Raw genomic sequence first — 27,978 nt, forward strand, 5'->3', positions numbered from 1 at the left:
GCGCGCTCCCATTGGGCCACGTCCTGGCCCCGCCCCCGCCCCCGAAGCCGGCTGGGGCCCCGGAGGCCGCCGAGGGGCCAGTCCGCCGGTTGGGGGAAAACCGCCGACGCCCGCCGGGGATTGGACCACGTCACGGGCCCCGCGCCCGCCCCGGTGCGCTCCCGGACCTTTCCGGCCTCCCGCACCGGATGCCCGGCGGCCGGGGTCGGGAGCCGGGGGACCCCGGTGCGGCGGGCGCACGGACGGTCCCGCGCTCGGCCCTGTTTCTCCGGCCTCCTGCGGAGCCCCGGCCGCGGGGGGGAGTGAGCCGCGTCCCCTCCGCAGCCACGCGGAAGAGGTGCTCGCTTGCTGTTGGTGTTGGACCGCCCTGGGCTTTGGATGGAAATCAGCATGGCCGCGCTTCAGGGGTGGCCCACCCCGCCCCGGTCCCCCGGTGACACTGAAGCCACCGGCAGAGATGCTCGCCAGTGGGACGGAGATGACACTTGGATCGGTGGCGGAATTTGGCCGGGACTCCTTACTCTGAGCTCCATTTATTTATGAGAGACACGGAGAGACAGAGATGGGCTCCCTGCGGGGGGGGGGGGGGGTGTCAGTGCAATACTCAGTCCCAGGACCCAGGGATCACGACCTGAGCCAAAGGCAGACGCTCAACCTCTGAGCCACCCACGTGTCCCTCTAAGCTCCATTTTTAGGGACAGAATATTCCAAAATGCCATGCCCTGTACATAAAAGAGAGACTTTTATTTGTGAGGCTGTAATTGATCTTAAATGCACCACCTCAGATTTTCATTCCATTAAATTTTGTGTATCTTCCCTTCTCTTTTCCTGCTTCGAAATCCAAATTAAAGTACCTCGGACAGGTATTTGGCGCTCCTCCCTCCCTTCTGTCTATTTTGCAGCTCTTGAAGTGTGCGCGGCCCTTGGAGAGCGCTCCTCTCCCATTTTATTCATGTGAGCGCGCTTTTCTTAATTTTGGAAAATTGTTCTGTTTCCTCCTCTCCCCAAGTCGACTCTCGGCCTCCCTTTTACAGGAGTCTCCCCCGAAGGCCCTGGGCAGAACTTTTTTTTTTTTTTTTAAGATTTTATTATTCATTGGGGGAGGCGGGGCAGAGACACAGGCAGAGGGAGAAGCAGGCTCCGTGCAGGGACCCCGACGTGGGACTCGATCCTGGGTCTCCAGGATTAGGCCCTCGGCCAAAGGCAGGCGCTAAACCGCTGAGCCACCCAGGGATGCCCTAAGAGATTATGTATCTGTTCTTTCTTTACATTTTTCAGGATTCTTCAGGAGACAGAGAAATCAGGTGTCTATACTTAGAAGATAAACCTACTGGCAGTACCAGGGAGAGATCTGTTTTTCTTCAATCTGAATTGTTCAGTCTTCATATGGAGACCTTGGTAGAAACAAGGAGAAATAAAACCTTTTGATACCATCCTCAACCTCAACTCTCTCTGGACTACTTGCTATTATGAGTGTGGTGTGTAACCTTCCAGATCTCTTCCTGTCCACTTACTGTACATAGTATCTTGAAACATGTAGTTTTTGCTGTTTTCTAAATGATGAAATATTACATAATTAGATTGTTCGCAATTTGCTTTTTTGTGTGTGTGTGTGACTAATAACAGATCACGGAGCCTTTTCCTTGTCAGTGTGTAAAGATTCACCTCATTGTTTACTGCTATAGAACATTGCATAGCATGGGGGTTGTTTAGCCGCAGTAATGGACATATGTTGTCATTTCAGTTCCACAGAAAGATTTTGTTTCTGTATGACTGCCTTTACTTTTGAGTAGCTATCTGGGAGGGTAGATTCTTAGCAATCATTTCAAACAGATGCATTTTTAATGTTTATTGGGCCTCTGTCTTAGGTGCTGTACTAGGTGTGGGATTCCCAAGATGGGGATGACTATGTCCTTGTTTTTAGAAAAATCACAGTCTGTTGGGAAACAAATATATTCATGGTTTCAATGCACTCATTAAAAACCTATTGAATGGCTACAAGTTGGGACAGAAAGAAGATCAGTGTCCTCTGCTCTTGAGCCCTGATCCCCAGAATATCCTTGATGGGAGCACAGGTTTGCTGCAGCTAAGGTTTTTGACCTGGGTATCTGTCCCCCTGGGAGATACAGCAGGTGCAAGTACTCTGGGGAGCCTCACCTGTTTTGTTCTCTGACCAAAGAGGAGAATAGTGTTTCCCAGAACATCCTGTAAAACAATGGGAAAATTTGAAGGTAAATAACATGATTTAGGTCGACCAAGGCATCTAAATTCACTAGTTCTCGTTTAGAGTAACTTCTTAATATTTGAGGACTACATCCCTTCCCCACATGGAGCAGAAACCCACAACTTGCCATCTTGCAGGACATGTGTCATAGTGACAGAAGATTGAAATGAACACATTAGCAAAGGCGTATGCATACATTATAAACCATGCATGTTGTCATGTGCTGAGGGCAGTGTTATCAGGGCAAACATCCTGATTCAGGAGAATTTTAACTTAGGTGTCACCCAGCAACCCCAATCTTAGGTTTACATGTAACAAATGTCTTACATATATTCACCAAGAGACTGTTTGTAACGGCTTTATTCATAATAGCCCCAAATTGAATATTACCCACTCATCAGTAGTTGGATGGGTGAATAAATTGTGGTGGATTCACACAATATAATTCTATACAGCAGTGAAAATAAATGGTCTGCTATTCATTCTGCAACTTAATCCCACAAAGATAATATTGAGTGAAAAAAGAAGCCAAAGAGTACATACTTTATGATTTCACTTATATAAAGTTTAAAACATATTATGAATTTGAATAGGATGGAGGGGTGGATAAGCAGGCAAAACTAAGCTGTGTTGATGGTGGTAGTGTTTAGTGCATAACAGCTTTCTTGGGGTGCTGGCAGTGCTCTCTTTGCCTTGGTTGCAGTGGCTTTGTGAAAATGAACTGTAGTATATATGCTTTTCCATATATGTTATACTCCAATAACTTTTTAGAAGATTTTATTTATTCATGAGAGACAGAGAGAAGCAGAGACATAGGCAGAGGGGGACATAGGTGCCATGCAGGGAGCCTGATGTGGGACTCGATCCCAGGACTTCAGGATCATGCCCTGGGCCGAAGGCAGGTGCTCAACTGCTGAGCCACCCAGGCGCCCCTACTCCAATAATAATTTAAAAAACCTTTTGTATGTGTTGCACAAAAGAGTAGAGGGTTTGATTTTGCTGGAAACCTTGGGCAGGGGAAAACTCACTTAGCAGAAAAAGCTGCACCAGGATAAGTATTTTTCTACTTCAGTGGTTTTAGAATTACAAAAGAAATATGGTTACTGAAGAAAACTTGATGATGGAGAACATAGGAAAAACAAAGAATAAAATAAAAACCATCCACAATTGAATTTTCTAAATTAAACATGTTTATGTTTATTTTATGTCATTATGTGTAAAGCCACACACTCACTTGAGACTTAACAGAGATAACATTTTGTGACTTTTTCGTTTAACTTACTGAGAACATTTCCCTACATCATTTTTTTTCTCTACAGAATTTTCAGTGGCTATCTTTATAGAATTGCAGCATGAAGAACTATAATTTATTTACCAAGGTTACTATTTGACAATCACGTTGTTTCCTTCTTTTCTGCTATTATAAAATTGCAATAGACACTTCATGACAAATCTTTATGCAAATTTATCCCTTTTAATCTACTTAGTATAAATTCCCAGAAGTGGTTATGCAGGCTTAAATTCCTCTTTAGGCATTTCGTATATATTGCCAAATTGCTCTCCAGAAAGGTTTATTACATGTGCTCCCAACAGCAGTGATGACAGTCTCTGTATCCTTAAGGACACTATGAAGGATACTGGCGCATTTCTACAGTCCTAATATTATGAATTTGAATAGGATGGAGGGGTGGATAAGCAGACAGGATTGGGAACATTTCCCAGTTTGCATTGAGATAGGGATGATTATGTGTCAAGAGAAAGCAAGACTTGCAGTGTTCTTGAATTCTGTGATTTCATGACCACATGGAAAATCACTCAGAATTATGAACAGATTTATGGAATTGAGTTTCTTAAAAAAAAAAAAAAGTTAAATCAAGCACCCAGAATATGGGGCTTTAGATTTGGACAGGCCTGGATTTGCCTGTACACAACATTTCCTACCTGTGTGACTCCAGGCAGTTGTTTAGCTTTCCTGAGCCTCAGTTTCTAAGGCATTAAAAGCGACATGCTGCAGTGCCTGGGAGGCTCAGTCGGTTAAGTGTCTGCCTTCGGCTCAGGTCATGGTCCCAGGATCCTGGAATCAAATCCCATATTGGGCGCCCTGCTCAGTGGGGAGCCTGCTTCTCCCTCTGCTTCCCCTCCCCACTCAAGTTCTCTCTCTCTCTCACTTGTGCTCTCTGTCTCAAATAAGATCTTAAAAAAAATAAAAATAAAAAAAATAAAAGCTACATGGTAGTATGAGTCTTACAGGGTTGACGTAAAAGGGGAAAGTGCTTAGCACAGCGCTTGAGATGGCCTAAGCACCAAATATACATTAACTACTTGTTTTTGTTCTTAGTCTAGAGAAATACAACTTAAAAATGGGCACTACTGCAGTGTTAAAAGTTTGGTTAAGTGCTTTGCCAAATTCATGGGGAATTTCCTTTCCCTTTTGTGGGCCAGATTTTCACAGTCCATAATTAGCTAATTGCTTCCTCCTATGTCACTATGGCTTTGGAACTTGGGCTCTCCTGTACGGGGAGACTTCAGAGTTTATTTTAGATTGACCTTCCTGTTGCTAACATGGAAACTTTTAGCCTTTTTAGGGACTAAGAGAAAAACCCAGACCTTTCAGTAGTCTGGAAAATGATTTCTACCCAGAAAGCCAGATGAGAAAGAAACAAAACAAACATAGAAAATAAAAATGAGCAGTCAGAACAAGAAGTGTTCTTGTTTTAGGGCCCTTGGGTGGCTCAGTGGTTGAGCATCTGCCTTTGACTCAGGGCATGATCCTGGAATCGGGTCCCACATCGGGCTCCGGGCTTCCCGCAGGAGCCTGCTTCTCCCTCTGCCTGTGTCTCTACCTCTCTCTCTCTATCTCTTATTAATAAATAAATTAAAAAAAGAAGTGTTCCTGTTGTGCTCCAGTAGATATGACTGTTTTGTACGTCACAGGAAGCAGTTTGCTGAAGGGGAAAAGCGAGTCCATGGCTAGGCATTCCTTGATTCTGAATTGCGATCTCTTTAATTTCAAGCTAAGGAGTTGAATTGTCTCTTGATCTTCAGTCCCTAAAGAACTCATGTTCTCCATATGCAGAACTGAATTAGTATATCATTTTCTGTGCAGTTTGCCTGCTTATCTTCCTCACTATATTGAAGTTCCTGGACTCAGACAAATATAATAAAAAGGCAAATCCTGGGGTATGTTCTAACAAGTATACCTAGCTTCACACTCCAGAAAAGCATCTAATTAAAGGTTGGGGAACTGAAGAACTTTGATGTGCTTGCCGAGAGTCACTTAAACCTCTTAGGGACTTCATTTCTCACCAGAGATAATGATACTTCTGCAAATGGTTGCTATTAAAAGTCCATACAAAAAATAAAAAAATAAAAAAAATAAAAGTCCATACAAAGTTAAAATGCTCTGTTAAGTATAATTCATAACATAAAATTAAGGTGGTCATGGTCAGTCCTTTCTATGTCCCCCATGGTGGTGATTGAGCTCCCTAAAGGGCAAGAATAATGTCTTGTTCATATTTATATTCTGGGCATTTAGTACAATTGCAGGATAGTGAGTACTTGATACATATTTGTTAAAAGAGGCAAGAGAGGAAGGCAGTAAGTCTGAAGAGGTGCAGTGGGTTGCTAATCTCTGCCTTGGTACCCTCATGAGTAAGAAGACCAAAGGGGCACAGTCTTTACCAGGTTCAGATGTTATAGGAAGACTCTGAGCCTCTGCCTTTGGACAGTAGGGGGAGCACCCATGTGAACAGCAAAGATGCCACTCTGTTCACATCTCTGCTTTCACATCGCTTCTTTATTTTATTGAAAAAAATGACTGATATACAACATTGTGTTAGTTTCAAGCATAAAACCTATTGATTTATATACATTACAAAATGGTCACCATGGGGATCCCTGGGTGGCTCAGCGGTTTGGCGCCTGCCTTTGGCCCAGGGCGCGATCCTGGAGTCCAGAGATCGAGTCCCACGTCGGGCACCTGGCATGGAGCCTGCTTCTCCTCCTCCTGTGTCTCTGCCTCTTTCTCTCTCTCTTTCTGTGTCTATCATAAATAAAAATAAATAAATAAATCTTAAAAAAAAACCCAAAATGGTCACCATGTAAATCTAGTTAACCATCAGTTGCCACACAAAATTTTCATAACTTTTTATTGACTATATTCCCTATGTTGTATATTGCATCCCCTGTCTTATTCATTGTATAAAATACCATTTAATCCCCTTTACCTGGGGTGCCTGGATGGTTCAGTCGGTTGAAAGGGTAGGTCGTGATTTCGGCTCAGGTCATGATTTCAGGGTCATGGGATCCAGCCTGGTGTGGAGCTCCGCACTTGGCTGGGAGTCTGCCTGGGACTCTCTCTCCCTCTCCCTCTGCTCCTCCCCCTGCTTGCACGTGCTCTCTCTAAATAAAAGTAAAATCTTAAAAAAAAAAAAAAAAGACAATCCCCTTAACTATTTCACCCATCCTTCACCCCCTCACCTCACATTGATGCTTTTTTTTTTAATGTAAGCTGTGCATCCAATGTTATGAGTTGATGGTCCCAAGATCAAGAGTCGCATGCTCTACTGACTGAACCAGCCAGGCACCCTCTACGTTGCTTCTTTTTTTAAAAAATTTTTTTAAAATTTGTATTTATTTATGATAGTCACACACAGAGAGAGAGAGAGAGAGTCAGAGACATAGGCAGAGAGAGAAGCAGGCTCCATGCACCGGGAGCCCGACGTGGGATTCGATCCCGAGTCTCCAGGATCACGCCCTGGGCCAAAGGCAGGCACCAAACCGCTGCGCCACCCAGGGATCCCTGCTTCTTTTAACATATATTATTCATAGTCTTTTAAAAATTTTTTAAAAATTATTTATTCATGAGAGACAGAGAGACGCAGAGACACAGGCAGAGGAAGAAGTAGGCTCTATGCAGGGACCCTGAAGTGGGACTGGATCCCCAGTCTCCGGGATCAGGCCCTGGACTGAAGGTGGCGCTAAACCGCTGAGCCACCAGGGCTGCCGGATTCCCCCTATTCATAGTCTTAACTGACATACTATCAAAAAATTCTAATGAATGGTACAAAATATACTCAGTGGGTGAAAGTGGACCCAGTCTACTCCCCATTTGTGCTTCTGCCCATGGGTTCAGATCCTGAAACTGTGACAGAGGAAAGAAACCTGAGCTGGATGTCTGGAAATCTATGTGCCTGGTGGTGGTGGCTAGACTGTTTCTTCCTCTCACTTATCTCTTTAGCAAATGGGCACTACCTTTTCTATCAACCAGATTGAGGAGTGGAGGGGGTAAGAGGAAAATCATCCACATTCATACTTTCAACCAAACATGGAACATTTACCAGCAATGTTAGGCCTGGTTCATGGTAAACAAAACGCAGCCCCCGCTCTCTGGGAGCTCCAGCTGGTGGGAATAAGGAGTAAAATATTCTGGAAATAAAAAGCTGTGGGGGAGAGGGGTGCAAAAGAAACTTCACAAATACTAACCACATGGTCAATTTTTCATATGTCCACATTATCTCAAAATGACTGTCACTCCTGTACCCAGCTCCTCGTGACACCAAACTATACACCTACAGTTTTCCACCCAAACAGTTGGTTTAGCCAGAGATGGAAATGGTGGGTGGCCATGGAATATCTCAGACAATTGCCGCTTGTTAAATCACTCAGCTCTTAGAGATGCCCCTTCTAGGCTTTTCCCTGTGTTCGGCTTATGTCCCATACCCTCCCACAATAGGAAAGGGAAAAAAAGCCCACGTTCCTGAGAATTCCCGCACCATGAGTATTTCCTAGCTTCGTTAAGAAACACATTTTACGTGTATAATTCGTGCCACACACTCTGACAGAGGGACACAAAAACGAAAGTAAGACACTGGTTCGCAATCTGTGTCTGGTGGCAGACACAAGGTTCTAATTTTATTTCCCTGCTCCTACAGCTGGAAAAGCATTTTCACAAACCGTGGTTCATTTATGCCTCAAAACAGTCCTGGGAGCTCAGAACATAACATATTTAGGAAAAGTGGGTTACAATTCACAACGAGCATGACATCTTTTTTTTTTTTTTTTTTTTTTTTTTTGAGAGAGAGAGTGAGAGAGAGAGAACACGCGAGCAGGGGGAGCGGCAGAAGAAGAGAGAGAATCTCAAGCGGACTCTGCGCGGAGCCCAGAGCTGGAGGCAGGCTCAATCCCAGGACCCTGAGATCACCACCTGGGCGGAAATCAAGAACGGGATGGTTAACCGACTGAGCCAGCCACGCGCCTGGCTTTCCTTATCTTGATCCCTCACTGCCCATGCATTTAACAAGGAAGGAAACTGATACTCAAGAGGAGAGAGGTCCAGCACTTCAGAAGCATGTTAGCCAAAAAAAAAAAAAAAAGAAAAAAGAAAAAGAAGAAGAAGAAGCAGCAGAAGCAGCAGCAGCAGCAGCAGCAGCAGCAGCAGCAGCATGTTAGCCAGGGCAGGTACAGAACCGGCAAACTCGCAAACCACAGAGCAAGCGGCTGCTGGGAGTCCTACCTCCGGTCGCCCCGCCTACCGCCCTGGGGAAGCTGTCACTCGGACTCCACGGCGCATGTGCACTCAGGCTCCAGGAAGCTGTCCCGTCACGTGACCCGCGCGCTCCTCTCACATGACCTCCCTCCTGGAGGCGGGGACCTTCGGCCAAGATGGCGGCCTACCTGCAGTGGCGGCGCTTCGTTTTCTTCGACAAGGAACTGGTGAAGGAGCCGCTAGGCAATGATGGGGCTGCTCCCGCAGCTGCACCTGCCTCAGGACCCGCTGCCTCCAAGTTCCTTTGCCTCCCTCCCGGCATCACTGTCTGCGACTCAGGCCGAGGGAGCCTCGTCTTTGGAGATATCCTTCCTCTGGAGCCGTCCCCTCCCGGGATCCCTGAAGAGATCCACTTGGGATGGAATCTGTCGGGCAGAGGGTTTCGTGCGTGCCACTTTCCTTTAGATGGGCGTCCAATGCTCCTGTGGTCTGAGGAAAGAAAGAAGGAAGTCCATGCTCTAACTTGTTGCGAACTAAGCAATCCTGGGCAAGTTATTTAACCTTTCTGGGCTTCAGTTTACTTCTCTGTTAAAGTGGCATGAAATATCCACTTGGCAAGGTTATTTTTAAGATCAATCAAAACAATGGATGCAAGTAGGCTTTACAAGATGATTATATAAGGTGTCATTATCTCCCGGGCCCAAGGAGATAAATAAGACCAAGGGTTTGCTGCTTTGTTTTCATAGTGTTGTTATTAAACTCTGGCCTTTTCCACTCTTTAAGATGGGGACTTTCCAGAAATGATATGTGGGAAAATCCTTGAGAAATTCTAAAGAGCTGAATGTATGTCAGTAGTTATATGCATTCTGGTCTAAATATCTCTCCTTGGAAAGGAGGCTCCTTGACTACTCTGAACATATGGAAGGCCAAATCTGGTTCTTGCCTCGCTCCCTACAGCCTACAGGCTTCCAAGCCTACAAACTCCGGGTGACACACCTGTACCAACTGAAGCAGCACAATATTTTGGCATCTGTTGGTGAAGATGAAGAAGGCATCAACCCCCTGGTGAGTCCTAGAAAGGAAGGGGGAAAGAATCAGAAGACTAGGAACAGTTGTTGGAGGGGACTAGCATTCACACATCTGAGATCCGTTCACAGGTAAAGATCTGGAACCTGGAGAAGAGAGATGGTGGCAATCCACTCTGCACCCGAATCTTCCCTGCCATCCCAGGAACAGAGCCGACTGTTGTGTCTTGTTTGACTGTCCACGAAAATCTCAACTTTATGGCCATCGGTAAGCAAAAGGCAAAGCTGACACTCTGTAATTCCTTATAGATTTTCTTCAAAGTTGCTTCTGCAGCTTGTCTTCATTGTTTTAATGAGATCACTTTGTACTGAACTCAGGCCTTTGAGATATTACAGTTTGGAATGGGAAAGCATTTAGTTTTGTTCTTTGAAGAAGAGTCCGTGAGTACCAATTTTATGTTAACCATTGGAGAACTTGGGTATAAGGAGGAAGCTTGTCACTTCCAACAAGTGCTTCAAATGGTCTTTTCCCCCTTCTGTGCTTCCTGATCTTTTCAGCCTAAGTAAAGTGCTGTTTCCTGCTCTCCTCCAGGTTTCACAGATGGCAGTGTTACATTGAACAAAGGAGACATCACCCGGGACCGGCATAGCAAGACCCAGATTCTGCACAAGGGCAACTATCCTGTAACTGGACTGGCCTTTCGCCAAGCAGGAAAGATCACTCATTTGTTTGTTGTGACAACTGAGAATGTTCAGGTATGACTAGGACCTCCGCGGTTAGATGCAGTCAGGAAAGGGTTCTCCGTTAGATGCAGTCAGGAAAGGGTTCTCCATTGCTCAGGGGCCTAGGGTAAGGAACTGACAAGAGTTCCTTAAATTTTTCATCTTGTAGCCTTGAGTCATTTGCCCTGCTTAGTATTTTATTTCTTCACTTATAAGAGGAGGAAGAGTCAGAATTAGGAAAAGAACTAGAGCTTGTAGTTAAAGACCTGAATTTTCTTCCTAACTTGTTAAGTGACATTGGACAAGTTGCTTTACTTTGCTGGTTCCTGATGCTCTTCTAATTTCTGGCAGCCTACTGTCAGGAATAGTCTTTTGGTAAAACAGTTCAAGATTATTGCATCTCTTGTGGTGGCAGGATTCCGTTAGTAGGTAGTGATAGTACACACACAGGAAGAAAATGTGGTGCCTGCTTATATATTTCATAGATGGGTGATGGTTAACGGACAAAGCAAGCACCAGGGAAAGTCTTAGGGTACTATGAGTTAAAAAGAGAGAGCGAGCCAGTGTGGAGATGGGAACACCTTTGGGAAGGCATAGATGCCCCCTCTTGAAAGGTAGCCTATTAACCCCTTTCTTCTCGCAGTCCTATATAGTTTCTGGAAAGGACTACCCTCGTGTGGAGTTGGACACCCATGGTTGTGGACTGCGCTGCTCAGCCCTAAGTGACCCTTCACAGGACCTGCAGTTCATAGTGGCAGGAGATGAATGTGTCTACTTGTACCAACCTGATGAACGTGGGCCCTGCTTTGCGTTTGAGGGCCATAAGCTCATCGCTCACTGGTTTAGAGGCTACCTTGTCATTGTCTCCCGTGACCGGAAGGTTTCTCCCAAGTAAGGACTCCAGGGAAAGGGAGAGAGCTATCCTTGTTCCCCAGAATTTGCATGGTTTTAAAATCCTAATACCTGGATCCTGTCAATCTCCTACTTTGGTTTTACGTATACTGCTCTCACACCTAGATTCAGTTGTAATGTTTTTACTGAAAAATGTATTTTTGCTAAAGACATTTGCTAAGCAGCTCTGGTGCACTAGAGGGGATTTCGGACCTCTTTTTGTACTTTTTTTGCTCTTTAGTCAAAATAAATTGGGTGGAGGAACAAGGAAATGAGTAGAGAAGTTGGGCAGGGCTGGGGAGTGCAGAACACAGTATTTTTATACTGAGCCACCTGAAAGACCTACCACCTGGGCAGGTCTTCTGTGTGAGGAAAGTGATCTTTGTCAACATTGGTTTGTTTTCATTCAGCATAAAGCAGAGTGTCTCACATATACCAGGTGCTAAATATATTAAAAGAAAGGGTGTTTGAACATACTTAATTTTTTAATCTATTGCTTATGTTAATCACAGAATCCTGAAGGGTAGGTCAGGTCTGTCTGTCCTCTTCCTATGACTGTCAGGGCAATGCTGCATTTATGGGTTACGCTGCTAGAAGGGCCAAAGGGTGATTTGTTCCGGGTGGAATGGGCAGCACCAAAGTTGTTACGTAAGGGGGAGCTGAGACAGAGGTGGTATAAATATCTGGTGCTTTTTCTTTTCCACACAGGTCAGAGTTTACCAGTAGGGACTCACAGAGCTCCGACAAGCAGATTCTCAACATCTACGACCTGTGCAACAAGTTTATAGCCTATAGTGCCGTCTTTGAGGATGTAGTGGATGTGCTTGCTGAGTGGGGCTCCCTGTACGTGCTGACGCGGGATGGGCGGGTCCACGCACTGCAGGAGAAGGACACACAGACCAAACTGGAGGCAAGGCCACCAGGTTCCCAGAGCTGGCCACAGGCACCCAGACGCAGCTGTAGGAACAGGCTCCCCAAGTCACCTTGGCCAGGGTGTTTTCTTCCCTTTGGGGTACAGGCTTTCCCAGCTTCCTTAGAGTAGAATTACAAGGCAAATGGTCTGGGATGAGGTCTCAGAGGGAGATAATGGCTGGGTCCCCTCTGTCTGCCAAGAGCCTTGCAAGGTAAGGCGATCCTGGCCTTGAGGCTATTTGAGGGGTCTCGCCCTGTCTAAGACCTAGGCAGATCAGAGCTCTAGGAACGTCTGGGTTGTTCATTCTAGGTACATTCTGGGAAGATGATGTCTCTGGATGGCCTCTACCAATTTTCTAATCTCTCCCCCTTCCAGATGCTGTTTAAGAAGAACCTATTTGAGATGGCCATTAACCTGGCCAAGAGCCAGCACCTGGACAGTGATGGGTTGGCCCAGATCTTCATGCAGTATGGGGACCATCTCTACAGCAAGGGCAACCACGATGGGGCTGTTCAGCAGTATATACGGTCTGTCCCGGAGTGCTTTAGGATATAGCTTTGCATGCAGCCAGATAGGCTAATGGCTGGGTTTGGGTGAGGGGAGCAGACTCTACCAGAACCACCCTTTCTTTCTGCAGGAACTGTGATGGCCTGAGTGAGAAGACAGTACACTTAATTGCAAAGGGAGCCCTTAAGGTTAAATATTACATGACCAAGATACAATTAGGCCAACAAATACTTCTTGTCTTAAACCTTAGTCCAGCCTCTGTTAATATTCATTTTAGGGGTGGCCAGCTGGCTCGTTGGTTGAGCATTCAACTCTTAATCTCAGGGCCATGAGTTCAAGCCCCACATTGGGCATATAGCTTAGTTTAAAAGAAAAAAAAAATGTTTTGACCTGATTCTTTCAAGGGAAAAAGGTATTCATGTCTTGGCTTCCACAGTTTCTTCCTTTGGTACTAATTCCGGAAATTTTTTTTTTTTTAATATTATTTATTTATTTATGATAGTCACACACACACACACACACACACACACAGAGAGAAGCAGAGACACAGGCAGAGGGAGAAGCAGGCTCCATGCACCGGGAGCCCGACGTGGGATTCGATCCCGGGTCTCCAGGATCGCGCCCCGGGCCAAAGGCAGGCACCAAACCGCTGCGCCACCCAGGGATCCCATAATTCCGGAAATTTTTTGCTCTAATATAAGGGATTGTGGGAACCTGTCTAGCTTCTTTCCCTATCTCTCTAGAATTCCTGTTTTCAGCCAAGTTTAAGAATCAGTGTTCTGGAGCCTTGCTTCTCATGTGGTCTATAGTCTAGTGGTATTGATATGGTCTTTGTTAGAAATACAGAGTCTCAGGTCTCACCCCAGACCTACCAAAATAATTTACATTTTAAGAAGATCTGCTAGTGACTCCTATGCATATGAAAGTTTGAGAAGTATACTTACTGACCCAGATACTCTTTGATGCATGTGTCTCTCTAGAACCATTGGAAAGTTGGAGCCATCCTATGTGATCCGCAAGTTTCTGGATGCCCAGCGCATTCATAACCTGACTGCCTACCTACAGACCCTCCACCGGCAGTCCCTGGCCAACGCTGACCATACCACGCTGCTGCTCAACTGCTACACCAAGCTCAAGGACAGCTCAAAGCTAGAGGAGTTCATCAAGGTGCAGGGTGGTGGGGGTCCCACTGAGCATGAGGTGGCTCCACCAGGGCTTGGCCTTCTTCAGCATATGGAGGGAGAGGGAAGAGCTGATCTTATTCGGAGGACCAGGACCCTCTAGCCTATAAACTGGGAAGAGGAACAACGTTTCCTACTAGTTCCCCCATCTCTGCTCTTGTTTTATGATGCCTGAACTTCCCATAGTATCTAAGCTCAGGGAATTAACACTGGGAGACTCCTGGGTCCCCAAAGGAGTCCCTGTAATAGTAGGGGCAGAGGAGGGCTTTGACTCTTAGAAACTCTGAGAAGCAAGAAGATGTAATGTTTTAAAACCATGGACTTTATTTCCTTTTTTTTTTGTTTTGTCTTCCACCATCTTGGTCATTATTGTTATCTTAAGAATCTGGGGGTGCCTGGCTGGTTCAGTCAGTAGAACACGTGACTCTTGATCTCTGGGTTGTGAGTTCAAGCCTCACATTAGGTCTAGAGCTTACTGGAAAAAAAAAAAAAAAAAAGAAAGAAAGACAAAAGAATCTGGTCTTAGAATCAGATGCATGTCTCCCTTCCCCAACCCCATTTCTGCAAATGATTTTGTGTCACATCTCCCTGGCAGACAAAGAGTGAGAGTGAAGTCCACTTTGATGTGGAGACAGCCATCAAGGTTCTCCGGCAGGCTGGCTACTACTCCCATGCCCTCTACTTGGCTGAGAACCATGCACATCATGAGTGGTACTTAAAGATCCAGCTAGAGGACATCAAGGTAAGTGAGACAGACTGACTCTTTTTCTGGGACATCCCCAGGATGATGAGAGTGCTTCTTCTGCCCTTTCCCTCTCCACAGAATTATCAGGAAGCCCTACGGTACATCGGCAAGCTGCCTTTTGAGCAGGCAGAGAGCAACATGAAACGCTATGGCAAGATCCTCATGCACCATATACCAGAGCAGACGACCCAGTTGCTGAAGGGACTCTGTACAGACTATCAGCCTAGCCTTGAAGGCCGAGGCGATAGAGAGGCTCCTGGATGCAGGGTGAGACCTCAGGGAGAATGGTTTTTGAACAGCAGGGATCACCCGGGGGGCCTCAAGGGTATCATGCCCATTCACTCGGCCTCCTCTCAACCCCCTATCCCCTCTCCCGTCATCATCCTAGGCCAACTCAGAGGAGTTCATCCCCATCTTCGCCAACAACCCTCGAGAGTTGAAAGCCTTCCTGGAACACATGAGTGAAGTACAGCCTGACTCACCGCAGGGCATCTATGATACGCTCCTGGAGCTACGGTTGCAGAACTGGGCCCATGAGAAAGATCCACAGGTGAGGCCTCGCAGACGCTATGGGAGGTGCTGGAGAAGCTGTTCCTCTGTTCCTCTGCCTTCTGCAGTTGCATTCTTTAGATGAGTAACACTTCACCCCGGGGGCTGAATAGTCCTTGGTCAAGAGACAATCAAAGAGGCAGTTAATCGTCTCGAGAGACCCTGTAATTTTGCCCGTCTGTCCAGCAGCTCTGTCCTTCTGCCCTAGGTCAAAGAGAAACTTCATGCAGAGGCCATCTCCCTGCTGAAGAGCGGCCGCTTTTGTGACGTCTTTGACAAAGCCCTGGTCCTCTGCCAGATGCATGACTTTCAGGATGGGGTCCTTTACCTCTATGAACAGGGGAAGCTGTAAGATTTGGGACCACTTCAGGGAAGGGGGAAGGCTCGAGTTTTCCCGAGACGGTCCCTGAGGTGTGCCTTCCCCTGGCCCCAGGTTCCAGCAGATCATGCACTACCACATGCAGCACGAGCAGTACCGGCAGGTGATCGCTGTGTGTGAGCGCCATGGGGAGCAGGAGCCCTCCCTATGGGAACAGGCGCTCAGCTACTTTGCCCGGAAGGAGGAGGACTGCAAGGAGTATGTGGCAGCAGTGCTTAAGCACATTGAGAGCAAGAACCTCATGCCACCCCTTCTGGGTACTGGAGAGGATGGGATCGGGGGTGGTGGTGGGGGTGGGCTGCTGACGGCTCTGGGCCAGGGGCTCTTCCATTCTATCCAGATGGGGCTGGCTGATTCACTGTCTTGTTTTCCTCTGGACCCAATCTCAGTGGTGCAGACACTGGCCCACAACTCAACAGCTACCCTGTCTGTCATCCGGGATTACCTGGTCCAAAAACTGCAGAAACAGAGCCAGCAGATCTCACAGGATGAGCTCCGGGTGCGACGGTACCGAGAGGAGACCACCCGCATCCGCCAGGAGATCCAGGAGCTCAAGGCGAGGTACTTGACAGCTGGCCCTGTAGAGCAGTCCAGGGGATGACTTTGTTCTTCCCAGGGTGTCACTAAATACTTTTTGTAGAGGGTCACATGGAGCCTGTTCAAACATTTCGTTTTTCAAGATCTGTTTTAATGGAGGAATTCCAAAGGATGATTTAATCCATAGACCATTATTTTTTGGGTTTTGGAGAATGTTATCTTGTGGCAGGTACTTTTCTTTCTGTATGAGTCTATATTTTATTTCACCCCCCCTTTTTTTTCTTAAGATTTTATTTATTTATTCACAAGACACACACACAGAGGCAGAGATATAGGCCGAGGGAGAAGCAGGCTCCATGCAGGGAGCCTGAGCAGGACTCGATCCCAGGACCCTGGGATCACTACATGAGCCAAGGGCAGACACTCAGCCCCTGAGCCACCCAGACATCCCACTATTTTATTTCTCTTAAACACATTTAAGTTGTGGTTGGAAGCCATTCAGAAGTAAAAAAACTTTGTGTTAGAAAATACAGAAAGTGGATAACTTAGAAGTATTTATAGTATAGATTAATCTCCTACTTTAAAAAAAAAAAAAAAATCTCCTACTTTTAGGTTTTAATCTGCCCTTAACATTGTAAAATATTTGAGAAGAACAGTTTCTTCATCTCACAAATACTTACTGAGCCCCTATCATATCTGAAGCACTGTTCTTAACAACACAGACAAAAAGCCCTGCTGTGTGGAGCTTACAGTGTGGAGGTAGAGACAGATCAAAATAAGCAGAATGTTGTGTCAGGTGATGATAAGGTCTAAGGAGAAAATTAGTTTCAGAAGGGGTGCAGGGTACAGAGCATCTGTATGTTGTCACGTATAAGGTGGCCAGGAACGGCCTCACTGGAAGGGTCACATCTGAGTAGAGACCTGAAAGGCCAGTACAGGCTCCCAATTATGGGAATGACTAAGTCACAGGGATGAAAATACAGTGTAGGGAGTATGGTCAGCGCTGTGGTCATAGCTGTTGTTGTTACAGCAGCTACACTGGTGATGATCACAGCATGACATAGAGACTTGTCAGTCACTGTGTTGTCCACTCGAAACTAATGTGACACACATCAGCAATGCTTCAATTAAAAAAAATAAGGACTCCTTCGTGGCTCAGTAGTTGAACGTCTGCCTTTGGCTCAGGTCATGATCCCGGGTCCTGGAATCGAGTCCCACATCAGGCTCCCCACAGGCAACCTGCTTCTCCTTTTGCCTATGTCTCTGTCACTCTCTCTGTGTTTCTCATTAATAAATAAATATATTTTTTTAAAATACACGAAAGACAATTTAGCAGTAGTTATGAAAACTGAAAGCATCAGTTGGACCTGCAGGGAACCTGCCGAGACTCACTGCAGGCCCAAGGCTGGTGGCCTCATTTGACTCCCTATTGGTAACAAGGGCAGGGCCTATATAGTTCCTTCCAGGAACCTCTCTTTCTTCCTCGACTGCAGCCGCCTCCTCTCTGTACCTGGCTCTTGGCTCTGCCCTTACTCTTTGCCACTTCTTTCTGGTCTCCCTTGCCTGCAGTCCAAAGATTTTCCAGAAGACCAAGTGCAGCATCTGTAACAGTGCCTTGGAGTTGCCCTCAGTCCACTTCCTCTGCGGCCACTCCTTCCACCAACACTGCTTTGAGAGTTACTCGGAAAGTGATGCCGATTGCCCCACCTGCCTCCCTGAAAACCGGAAGGTCATGGATATGATTCGGGCCCAGGAACAGAAACGCGATCTCCACGATCAGTTCCAGCACCAGGTGGGTGTGAGTGGGTGGATGACTGCCCCATTCACAGGGTGTCATGGGAGCATTAGCTAGTTTCTGTCTGTCCTCCTCACTTAGGACAGGGACCTGCAGTTCTGATTCTTCCCTCCTCTTTCCCTGCAGCTCAAGTGCTCGAATGATAGCTTCTCTGTGATTGCGGACTACTTTGGCCGAGGTGTTTTCAACAAATTGACTCTGCTGACCGACCCTCCCACGGCCAGGCTGAACGCAAGCCTGGAGGCTGGGCTGCAACGGGACTTGCTCATGCACTCCAGGAGGGGCACTTAAGCAGCTGGTGGGGAGGGGTGTGATAGTGAAGGCACAGCAGCAAGGACATGGGGGGCAGAGGCAAGGCTGTCACACAGGAGTCAGGCAGACATGCCCAGGACTCCGCCCCGATCTGATGCCATAGCCCTCAGGAGTAAAGGGGACTTTCTTTTTCTCCTTCTTTCTTTGGCCAGCCCGCCATTCCTCCTGTTGACTTTCTGAGCAGTGCGGATCATTCCAGACCAGCGGGGGAGGGCACCTCAGCAACCTCTGAGTATGAACAATAGCTGCTTTATTCTCTATCCAAGAGCACCAGGCTGTGCTTGGGTCCTTGCTCCCAGAATGTATAAATAAAAGAATATAATAGTTTGGGGGTTGCCGGGTTTATTCTGGGGACTTCCTGGTGATTCTTAGCTGGGCAAAATGTACTACTTTGCTCTTCTCTGGTAGAATTCCACTTCCTTTCCTGCACAGTTCCTTCCAGTAACGGGTGAGGTCTGTGGCACCTAGCAGACTTCGATTTACTGAAGAACTGCGAAAGTCCTATTACCTTTCTGCTCCAAGAGCAGCCTGGACTGAGGCCCCCCAACGGCACCTGCTCTGTAGTCTGGCTGGTCTCTATGGCTCTTGTTTGAACGGTGTTCAAGCAGGAGGCCAATTCTGGTGAGGACCCTGGGGTTTAGGCGTGCCTTTACAATGATGGGTAGGGTGGTGTCTCACTCGATTTAGTACCAGTTGATAAGTGGGATGAAGGGGCCTTTGCTGAAACATTTTTCCCTTCTTTCCAAAGTTGCCAGCTGCAGTTTGTGTTGCTAGTTGTCTGCCTATAATTTGGGTTACACTGCCTATTGGAAGACTGTCCTGGGGTGCTTGAGGGGCTCAGCTGGTTAAGCGGCTGGCTTTTGGTTTCAGCTCAGATCTTGATCTCAGGGTTGCAAGTTCAAGCCCCACATTGTGGTCCAAGCCCAGCATGGAGCCTACTTAAAAAATTAAAAAGAAAATTGCTCCAATGGGGTTGCTTAGCCCAAGAAAGTAACTTGGACATTGTGTTTTAGGTAGGATTTAGAAGGAGTAGATTTGTCGTGGCTAAAAATACTTTGTCAGCTGACCTAAGTTTGAATTCTGGTTTGATTTAGGGCATCTCTCAACTCGTCTGAGCCTCAGTTTTTTCATCTGTATGTCAGGAATAACACCTCCCTTGTACACCTGTAATGAAGGCTGAAGGAGCAATTGAGTGTCCAGTTCTTTTGATAGTGGTTAGCACGTGGGTGCTTAGTACACGGTTATTAATACTGTTAGTGGATAAAGCACTTAACACATTTTCCCACTAACAATAATATGTTGGCACTCCCACTTCAGTTGTCTTTAGGCCTGACCTTTGCTGTCTGAACCAGTTTCCTCATTTAAAAAATAGGAATGTTGCCCACTTGAGGGTTAAGTTTTAACAGAACCAGGGAAGCACCACATAAGCTGCTCTAATTCCTTGTGCTACAGCTAAGGAGATAAAGCTGTAGAATTCTAGGTGACCAAGTTTCTAGAGCATCCTTTTTTTTTTTTTTTTTTTTAAGATTTTATTTATATATTCATGAGAGGCACAGGGAGAAGCAGAGACAGAGGGAGAAGCAGGCTCCCTGCTGGGACCTGAGGTAGGACTCCATCCCAGGACCCCAGGATCACGACCTGAGTGAGCCAAAGGCAGATGCTCAACCACTGCCCCTCTGGAGCATCCTCTTATTTGGACGCGTGGAATCCAGCTGAAGGGCTGTGGATGTCGCTCAAGGATGCTTTACTTCAAACATAGTATTTTGAAGTTAATACTCTGTTCTTCTTGGGCTAACTTTGGGTTGACTATCCCTTTGGGGGGGCAGAGGGCCCTGCAGACTTTGTGGGTAAATTTGGGGGACAGCTTAGTCACTGACCAGTATTCTTGATCGAGAACGAGGTGTGTGGAAGAGCAGAAATGAACAGCTGTTAGGCCGGGGTGGACGGGAACCCAGCGCCCCCACCAGCCTCGCCGAGTAGGGGCGGGAGCAGGAGGAAGGGAGGAAGGTCGTGTCTGTCGCAATCCTCCCAATTCCCGCCCCGAGGGTGGTCCTCCCCGCGGAGGGCGGGCGCCGGAAGTGACGCAGGGCCCGAGTCTGGCTGCAGGAGGAGCTCGGGCCCGCGTGCACGGCGCTGCCCGGCGGCCGGGCCCTCCGGCTCCCCCGGCTGCCGGAGCCCTGGGCGCCGCCCGCCGGACCTCCCTCCCGAGCACGGCCATGTCGGGCAACGGCACCGCGGCCGCCGCGGCGGTGAGTACCGAGCCCGCGACTCTCGCAACTTCGGCGCTCCGGGCTGGCGGCGCAGCGATTGGCTCCCTCTGCCACCCTCGCTCTGCTATTGGTCGGAGCCACTGTCCGTCTTGTCTTTTTTTTTTTTTTCTCTCGAAACGATCTTTAAAGGGCCAGTAGCCGGGTTGCCCTTAGGAAGGACCGGGAAATGAGTGAGAGGGGCGCGGGGGGTCAGGAGCGGAGGGGTAGTCTGCGCCGATCGCCCCGTCCCTGCGGGGATCTGGGTGGGGTTCCGCCGTGCCCCGCAGCCGCCGCTCTAGACTTAACGACCCCGCGCAGGAAAGTTCGTCTCCACGACCCCAGGTGCCCGGGACCCTTTCGCACGAGACAGGGCCGAGGCGGGATTCGGCCACCTTGGGAGGAGGTCCCACTTTGGATCGTGAGAGCACAGCGTAACCCCAAGTCCCAACTGCACACAAACATCTTGGAAAGTGTGCCTTTTTTTTTCCCCTTTTAGCGGTCACCCAGGCCTAGCCTCCTCTCAAGGTTCCCAGCCGAGACACACCTTTGGGTTACTCCGGTGGGTGGGGCGCCCTACTCGAGCCTTCCTCACCCCGGTTCGTTGCCGGAGCTCCGGGCTTGTGTCGATGCAAACTACAGCCGGTGGAGGCCACTGCCAGCCCGAGATAAGAAAGAGATGGGGCAGCTGCTTATCTCCCGACCTGCTGGGGAGGAGAGGGATTCTTTGCCATTGCAGACATTCTCGAGCACTGGGCTGGGAGTGGGAAAATCTGGATTCTGGCTCCAGCTCTTTTCCCATTATTAACTGTGTGACTGGGCAAGTCCTTTTACTCCTCGGTTGCTTGTGTAACATGGTCCCAGAGATACCCGCACTGACTGATAGGTTGTCATGAAGATTAAAAGCAATAGTTCTAGCATGTACGTGTTCAGTAAATTTATTTTTAAATAATTTATTTATTTATTCACAAGAGACACACAGAGAAGCAGAGACATAGGCAGAGGGAGAAGCAGGCTCCCTGTGGGCAGCCTGCTGCAGGACTTCATCCCAGGAATCCGGGATCACGATCTGAGCTGAAGGCAGATAGATGCTCAACCACTGAGCCAACCAGGTGTCCCGATAAATATTTTTTTAATGGAATAAAATATGCTGTGCAGAATTGATGCAATTAAAGGATTGTTTGGACCTAGCAGTTTCTGGGACCTTAGATCCCTTTCTGTGGGCTCCCAGTGGCCCAGAATTTTTAGTGGCCATGTTTAGCATTTCAGGCCTAGCCTAATTTGTTCCGAGTCCTTAGAGTTTATTTGTGGGAGAACTGATAGCAACACAGTAGATTAGGGTCCAGGAGCAGCCAGCTGTCACGTCCTCCCAACAACAGAGGGCCCAGAAGCTTGCCTGGAAAACAACTCCACAGGATGAAGATCTCAGAATAGGGAAAGTTGACATTACATAAAGTGGTTACTCTCTGATCCAGAAAGAAACAGGACCTCAGATTGAAGAACCCAGTTCTACGTACTTGGCACCGAACACCTTTGTAAGGTACTCTGGCAGGAGGAAGAGGTGTGTCCCTTTGAGTTCCTAGGTTGGTCACTGACGTCCCAATATTTCTGGTTGGAGAGACCAGAGGCAGCACTCCAGGTGCATGGACATCAGGCAGCTTAGCCTTTTATTTTCATAGAACATCAGAAGGAGAAGATACTAGAATCCAAACCTCTTCATTTTATAGAGGAACAAATAGTGATGAGATGATATGCTCAAGGCCATCGAGCCAGGAAGCTGAGCAGGACTCTACGTAAGATCTGTTGACCCCAGTCCTTTATGCATTCCAACCAGATTAGGGGATCCACGGTGTGGCAGCTGTGGGATAGCTGTTGGCATCAAGGTGGCAACGCACCAGTACCTGCTATATTGTGAACACTGAACTTCTCCTCACTGACTCAGCGCACATTGCCTTATGGCCCTAGCTGCCCTGCCCCTGTCTGCTGTAGGACCCACCCTCCCTGTGGCCAGGCTGATGGGCCTTATCTCTTCGCCCACCTGGCTATGCGCAGCAGTCCCACAGCCTTAGCCAGGATGGGCCTCCGGGCTCAGTGTCCGGTTATTACAGCAGCAGCAGCACAGGGTCCTGCTGTCACTTCCCTCAGGTCTCTGTTTCTCGGAATCTGTGAGGACGGCAGAAGGTATTGAGGAAGTAAAGGGACCAGTCTGAGAGGATCGCCTCACACTGAGGCTCAGCTGGCCACAGGCCGGGGCCTGGGGTTCTTTTCTTCCAAGACATTGATTCTGGTTTTTGGACAAGGTGTTGGTTGAGGAATACGAGGAACAGAGGGGACTGTGACTTGGGGATTTTTTTTCTGCAGGAAGGAAACGGCCCAAAGATGAGAGTGATTCGTGTGGGTACCCGAAAGAGCCAGGTGAGTATGGTTACCCGGGTGGAGGAAGTTTGGTGGAAGGGTTCTGTGCTCACAGTATTACAGGTTATGGAGCCCAGAGAGTTAGTTCCCAGGATCTCAGGAGGAGAAAATGGGGTGGCTGAGTGTTAATCCCATGAAGGATGGCATATTGCATTCTGTGGAGAGAGAGGCTGGGCAAGTTGTTGGGGTACAGAGGGCTCCCAGGCCACACCCCTCTCCTTCCTAGGTGGGTATTCAAACCCCCCCTCTTAATTCCAGTTCCTTCTGTATATCCCTAATCCTAGAGGGTATGAGCTTAGGACAGTGCCACAGAAGGACAGAACTAATTGGGATTTTTGCCCCCAGCTGGCTCGCATACAGACAGACAGTGTGGTGGCAATGCTGAAAGCCTTGTACCCAGGCCTACAGTTTGAAATTGGTGAGTTTTCTGGACAGGAGTGGAAGCTAATGGGAAGGCCTCCTCCCCTCCCCTGCCCCAGAGGGGCAAACACAGCATTTCTGGCTTTCCCTAGGCCCAAAGCTTTGTCCCATTGCCTCCGAGAATTCTTGGCTGTCCCCAGGTTGGAGGGCCATTTCCTCTGAATATTTCCAGCTCTGACTCCCTGGGCTAGCCTGGCATTTACTATCTTCTGCATTGGGTCTTTTTTATCAATGTGTCTAGTCTTCCTGCTAGATCGTGACATTCTCAGAGGGCAGGAATTGTGGTGTATGTGCCTCTGTATTCACTAGGACTCTTAACACAGTACGAGCTCAGTAGGAGCTCAGGAAATGGGCATCAGTGAGCACGTGATTGGTTCTCTCCTCAGTTGCTATGTCGACCACGGGGGACAAGATTCTTGACACTGCACTCTCTAAGGTAACATGTTCCCCCCACTCCTTTCTCTTCCCTCCTCTTTCCTTCCCCCAAGAGATTCACTCTGAGCCTCTTTTTTGACTGGCAGATTGGAGAAAAGAGCCTGTTTACCAAGGAGCTGGAACACGCGCTGGAGAAGAACGAGTAAGTGAAGGACAGTTCTTGCTCAGTCTCGTGCTAGGATTCCTGTGCATATCAGACCCGATATCAGCTAGACTGTGGGACTTCAGCCTTTGGGTAGGCTAGAGGGAGGCTTATGTGTGGGTTTCTGAGGCCTCAGAAAAAGAGGGTGTCCTGGTTCTGAGCCATCTGGCTGCCCGGAATGCAGGATTGGCTCCCGGAGGGGCACAGAGGAGAGGGTGAGGCGGGGCGGGGCCCTGGCTCAGGGTCCTGAGGTCTCGGACAGGCCTGCTTCCTGATCTGCTCCAAGCACACACTGGAGTGGAGGAGGGCTGGGGGCCTGCTGCCGGGTCCCTTCTCCTTGCCTCCCTCTCCTGTCTCTCTAGAGTCGACCTGGTTGTTCACTCTCTGAAGGACCTGCCCACAGTGCTTCCTCCTGGCTTCACCATCGGAGCCATCTGCAAGTAAGAACCGGGCGGGTTGGGGCCTGGGCAGGGGGAGGCATCACGTTAGCCTTTGCTTTTCCCCTTTGGGCCTCTGCCCTCTGCCTCAAGGGCTGTCTCCTGGCTCTGAGGAGTGTTGGGCATGGCAGAAAACTGAGAACATGCCAGTTAGTTGGTTATTGAGAGAGCCTGGAAGTGACCTGCACTGAGATTTTGTCCTCATTCTGTGACTGTCTGTCTCCAGGCGGGAGAACCCCTATGATGCTGTTGTCTTTCACCCAAAATTTGTTGGGAAAACTCTAGAAACCTTGCCAGAGAAGAGGTGAGTGGTGGGACATGCACAGAAAGTGGAGGGCTGGGAGGAAGAGGAGGAGGGGGATATCTCAGGTTAAATCTCATTTTAAACCCTATCTCTGAGCAGCGTGGTGGGAACCAGCTCCCTGCGGAGAGCAGCTCAGCTGCAGAGAAAGTTCCCGCACCTAGAGTTCAGGAGCATTGTATCCTTTTTGAGGTGGGCGGGGGGATAGCCAAAGAGGAAGGCAGGGTAAGAGGGCCCTGGGAGTCATGAGAGTGAAAGGAGCTTCCAGAGGAAGTGGACAGGGGCCAATGGAATGTCTGTCCTCCACTGCCCACCCTGTTCATCCATCTACCCACCCATCCATCCATAATCCTTTCATATTTTCTTAGCCCCAGGCCAGTGCCTGGCACTAGGGAAAATGGTGAGCGAAACCAATGTTGTCCTTGATTATAGGGCTTTACATTTCAGTTCTGGAGACAAATGGCCATTGATAATACAAAGTGATACTAACCAGTGATTCCTTGGGAAGGGGAAGGTGGAGAGTGTTTCCATCTTTTTTTTTTTTTTTTAAACTCATTTTCTTTTTTTTTTTTTAATTTTTTTTATTTTATTATTTATGATAGTCACAGAGAGAGAGAGAGAGAGAGGCAGAGACATAGGCAGAGGGAGAAGCAGGCTCCATGCAGGGAGCCCGATGTGGGACTCGATCCTGGGTCTCCAGGATCACGCCCCGGGGCCAAAGGCAGGCGCCAAACCGCTGCGCCACCCAGGGATCCCTGTTTCCATCTTTCATTTCATATCCCACTGTACTTTGATATTCTAAATGTATCGAATGTTTTATGAAACTAATTTTCAAAACAGTACAGTGTTAAGCTCTCCCATGCACAAAGTAGGCAATTCTCTGGACACTTCTAGCTGGAACATCTCTAAGCACAGACTTGAGGGTCAGAGAATGCTTCTCAGAGGTCTTGTAATCTTGGGCAAGTTGGTTAACCTTTCCGTCATTTTCCTCATCTGTAAAATGGAAATAATTATAATACCTACCTCACTGGGTTATGAAAATTAAGCAGGAGTACATAAAGCACTTTTGATCCGTGTCTGGTGTTAGTAATTAAGTAAATGTTAGCTGTTACGGTCAAGTGGACGACCAAAGGGGAGACGTTAGATACAGAAAGACTCAGGCAGGGGGAGCGAGGCACCAGACTGCCCAGTGCTTGGAGTCCTTAGCATCTCTCTGCAGCGGGGAAATCTCAACACCCGGCTCCGGAAGCTGGATGAGCTGCAGGAGTTCAGTGCCATCATCCTGGCTGCGGCTGGTCTGCAGCGCATGGGCTGGCAGCACCGAGTGGGGCAGGTAGGAGCTGTCCCTGTCCCGTCCCCCGTAATCCTCCTGCTTTCCCTGGCTATATTCTTCCTCTGAACACCCTGCCTCTAACCGTAAAAGCTGGAAATGGATTCCAGGCTGGGAAGATTGGGGATCAAAGGCCAGGCTCCCAGTTTTGCCTACCCAGGCTCTCTATGAAAGGGAAGCCCCCCTCACTACTCTACTGTCTGCTTTTAGGCACCGCCATCTCCTCCCTCTGACTGCCTGTTCTGTTCCCCTGCAGATCCTGCACCCAGAGGAATGCATGTATGCTGTGGGTCAGGTATGTTGGACCAGGGAAGCCATGTGTTGATGTGCCCTTTCTTTTATTCAGCCAAAAAGCTGGTCCCATAACCTTTTGCATCTGCTTCTCCCAGCATAAACATTCTTTCTTTCTTTTTAAGATATTATTTGAGAGAGAGAAGGAGACAGTGCATGAGCACGGGGGGGAGGAGTAGAAAGAGAGGGATGAGCAGGTGCCCTGCTGAGCAGGGAGCCCGATTCAGGGCCAGATCCCAGGACTACACATTCATGACCTGAGCTGCAAAGGTTCCCCCTGGCATAAACATTTCTAGGGAGGGGCAGGCCTTGGGGGGCTTCTGGGCTAAAAGGGACCCTGGGGAGCCCGTGGAAGTGGGCTGGTTCCCATTCTCACCTCCATTGTTTGGGGAAAGATTAGGCCTGATGTCTTAGTCTGTTTTTCCATCAGGGGGCCCTGGGCGTGGAAGTCCGAGCCAAGGACCAGGACATGCTGGACCTGGTGGGCGTGTTGCATGATCCGGAGACTCTGCTTCGCTGCATTGCTGAGCGAGCCTTCCTTAGGCACCTGGTACCGGCCATGTTTCACCTGTGGAGGGGTGGGGACTTGAGTTGGGAGATTTCTCATATTAATGCTCTTTATTCAGTGTTAACTCATTCTTGAGTGTATGGACAGGACCCACTCAGGTCTGGGCCCCTGCCTCTGTGTGTTGTATCTTCAGAGGTCCCTGTGTCTGAGGGACAGAGGGTGTTAAGAGTCTGTGGGTCACAGGGAGAACTTCTCATTGCAGGAGGGAGGCTGCAGTGTGCCAGTGGCAGTGCATACAGCTATGAAGGATGGGCAAGTAAGCAGGGGAAGATGGGTGGGAGGGTAGGCAAGGGAGCACGGTGACATGTGTCCCTGTGCATCTCGCCTTGCCCACAAGAGCCTGGGTTTTCATCTAAGCAGCTCTTTCAGAATATGCCAAGGTAACTGTTTTCTTTGCCAGCTGTACCTGACTGGAGGAGTCTGGAGTCTAGACGGCTCAGATAGCATGCAAGAGACCATGCAGGCCACCATCCACATCACAGCCCAGGTGCCAAAGCTGGAGGGTGAGGGAATGAGGAACAAACCCGCATGTTACCTCTTTGGTGCTCACCCAGTCCCACCTCCTTCCCTCACCTAGCATGAAGATGGCCCCGAGGATGATCCGCAGCTGGTGGGGATCACTGCCCGGAACATTCCACGAGAAGCCCAGCTGGCTGCTGAGAACCTGGGCATCAGCCTGGCCAGTTTGCTGCTGAACAAAGGAGCCAAGAACATACTGGATGTTGCACGGCAGCTTAATGATGCCCACTAACTGCTCTGTGGGGCACCGGTGTCTGGGTGGCTATTGTCCAGTGCCTACCTCCCAGCCCTCAGTGCCCCATCCTCACTGCTGACTGAGGTGATCACCCCAGGGAGTTGAACTGCAAGGTCAGAGACTTGCCTCACCTTGAGGCTGTGAAGAGTGCCTTGCTGCCGCAGTAGGCGGAGGTTTCATCTCTTTAGAGAAAGTTCAAGCCACGGCCTTTGAATGTAACCAACTCAACTAATAAACCAGCTCTGAAGGTGACTTTGTTTTTGGTGGGGTTGCAGGAAAGAGGACACAAAACCTTGTGCTCTCTACTTCCGAGGCTGGGACCTCTGTGCAAAGTTCTCCTGGAACATTCTTTGTTCCTGCCACAGCCGTTC

At 48.4% G+C, this 27,978-nt stretch overlaps 2 protein-coding genes and 3 long non-coding RNA genes across 15 annotated transcripts; 3 read left to right on the top strand and 2 right to left on the bottom strand.

Annotated features, from left to right (window-relative positions):
- Nucleotides 1–26: 26 nt before the first annotated feature.
- LOC140631098 (uncharacterized) lies at nt 27–1,579 on the top strand. Of its 2 annotated transcripts, none has more exons than XR_012028749.1 (2): nt 27–337; nt 1,279–1,579. It is a non-coding gene; the product is annotated as an uncharacterized lncRNA (long non-coding RNA). The 2 variants fall into 2 exon arrangements; XR_012028748.1 differs by lacking the exon at nt 27–337 and adding an exon at nt 504–954.
- LOC140631097 (uncharacterized) lies at nt 1,040–9,278 on the bottom strand. 4 transcript variants are annotated; one of them, XR_012028747.1, is made up of 6 exons: nt 8,739–9,278; nt 7,564–8,429; nt 6,451–6,625; nt 4,166–6,266; nt 2,158–2,205; nt 1,040–1,394 (listed from the first exon to the last, which is right to left on the bottom strand). It is a non-coding gene; the product is annotated as an uncharacterized lncRNA (long non-coding RNA). The 4 variants fall into 4 exon arrangements; XR_012028745.1 differs by lacking the exon at nt 7,564–8,429 and having other exon boundaries at nt 8,739–9,269; XR_012028744.1 differs by lacking the exon at nt 7,564–8,429 and having other exon boundaries at nt 6,451–6,642; nt 8,739–9,268.
- Nucleotides 8,850–18,595, top strand: VPS11 (VPS11 core subunit of CORVET and HOPS complexes). The gene is made up of 16 exons (XM_072822308.1): nt 8,850–9,074; nt 9,628–9,776; nt 9,869–10,004; nt 10,329–10,492; nt 11,103–11,350; nt 12,059–12,260; nt 12,639–12,790; nt 13,751–13,937; nt 14,547–14,693; nt 14,775–14,963; nt 15,085–15,246; nt 15,454–15,593; nt 15,679–15,881; nt 16,014–16,185; nt 17,731–17,953; nt 18,083–18,595. Exons 1-16 carry the CDS (start codon nt 8,888–8,890, stop codon nt 18,245–18,247), a joined length of 2,826 nt encoding a protein of 941 aa, XP_072678409.1. The 5' UTR covers nt 8,850–8,887; the 3' UTR covers nt 18,248–18,595.
- LOC140631099 (uncharacterized) lies at nt 14,253–20,506 on the bottom strand. The gene is made up of 3 exons (XR_012028750.1): nt 20,146–20,506; nt 15,179–16,306; nt 14,253–14,426 (listed from the first exon to the last, which is right to left on the bottom strand). It is a non-coding gene; the product is annotated as an uncharacterized lncRNA (long non-coding RNA).
- Nucleotides 20,341–27,859, top strand: HMBS (hydroxymethylbilane synthase). 7 transcript variants are annotated; one of them, XM_072822316.1, is made up of 15 exons: nt 20,696–20,859; nt 21,990–22,054; nt 22,876–22,929; nt 23,275–23,347; nt 23,736–23,785; nt 23,871–23,926; nt 24,289–24,366; nt 24,590–24,667; nt 24,767–24,842; nt 25,884–25,997; nt 26,251–26,289; nt 26,716–26,835; nt 27,056–27,109; nt 27,254–27,340; nt 27,431–27,859. In XM_072822316.1, the coding sequence occupies exons 3-15, from the start codon at nt 22,894–22,896 to the stop codon at nt 27,602–27,604; spliced, it is 1,035 nt and encodes a 344-aa protein (XP_072678417.1). In that variant the 5' UTR covers nt 20,696–20,859; nt 21,990–22,054; nt 22,876–22,893; the 3' UTR covers nt 27,605–27,859. The 7 variants fall into 7 exon arrangements, with proteins under 7 accessions (XP_072678414.1, XP_072678419.1, XP_072678415.1 ...); XM_072822313.1 differs by lacking the exons at nt 20,696–20,859; nt 21,990–22,054 and adding an exon at nt 20,341–20,517; XM_072822314.1 differs by lacking the exon at nt 21,990–22,054 and having other exon boundaries at nt 20,695–20,859.
- Nucleotides 27,860–27,978: the final 119 nt, after the last annotated feature.

The sequence above is a fragment of the Canis lupus genome, chromosome 3 (genome assembly GCF_048164855.1).
Source record: "Canis lupus baileyi chromosome 3, mCanLup2.hap1, whole genome shotgun sequence".
Lineage (NCBI taxonomy): Eukaryota > Metazoa > Chordata > Mammalia > Carnivora > Canidae > Canis > Canis lupus.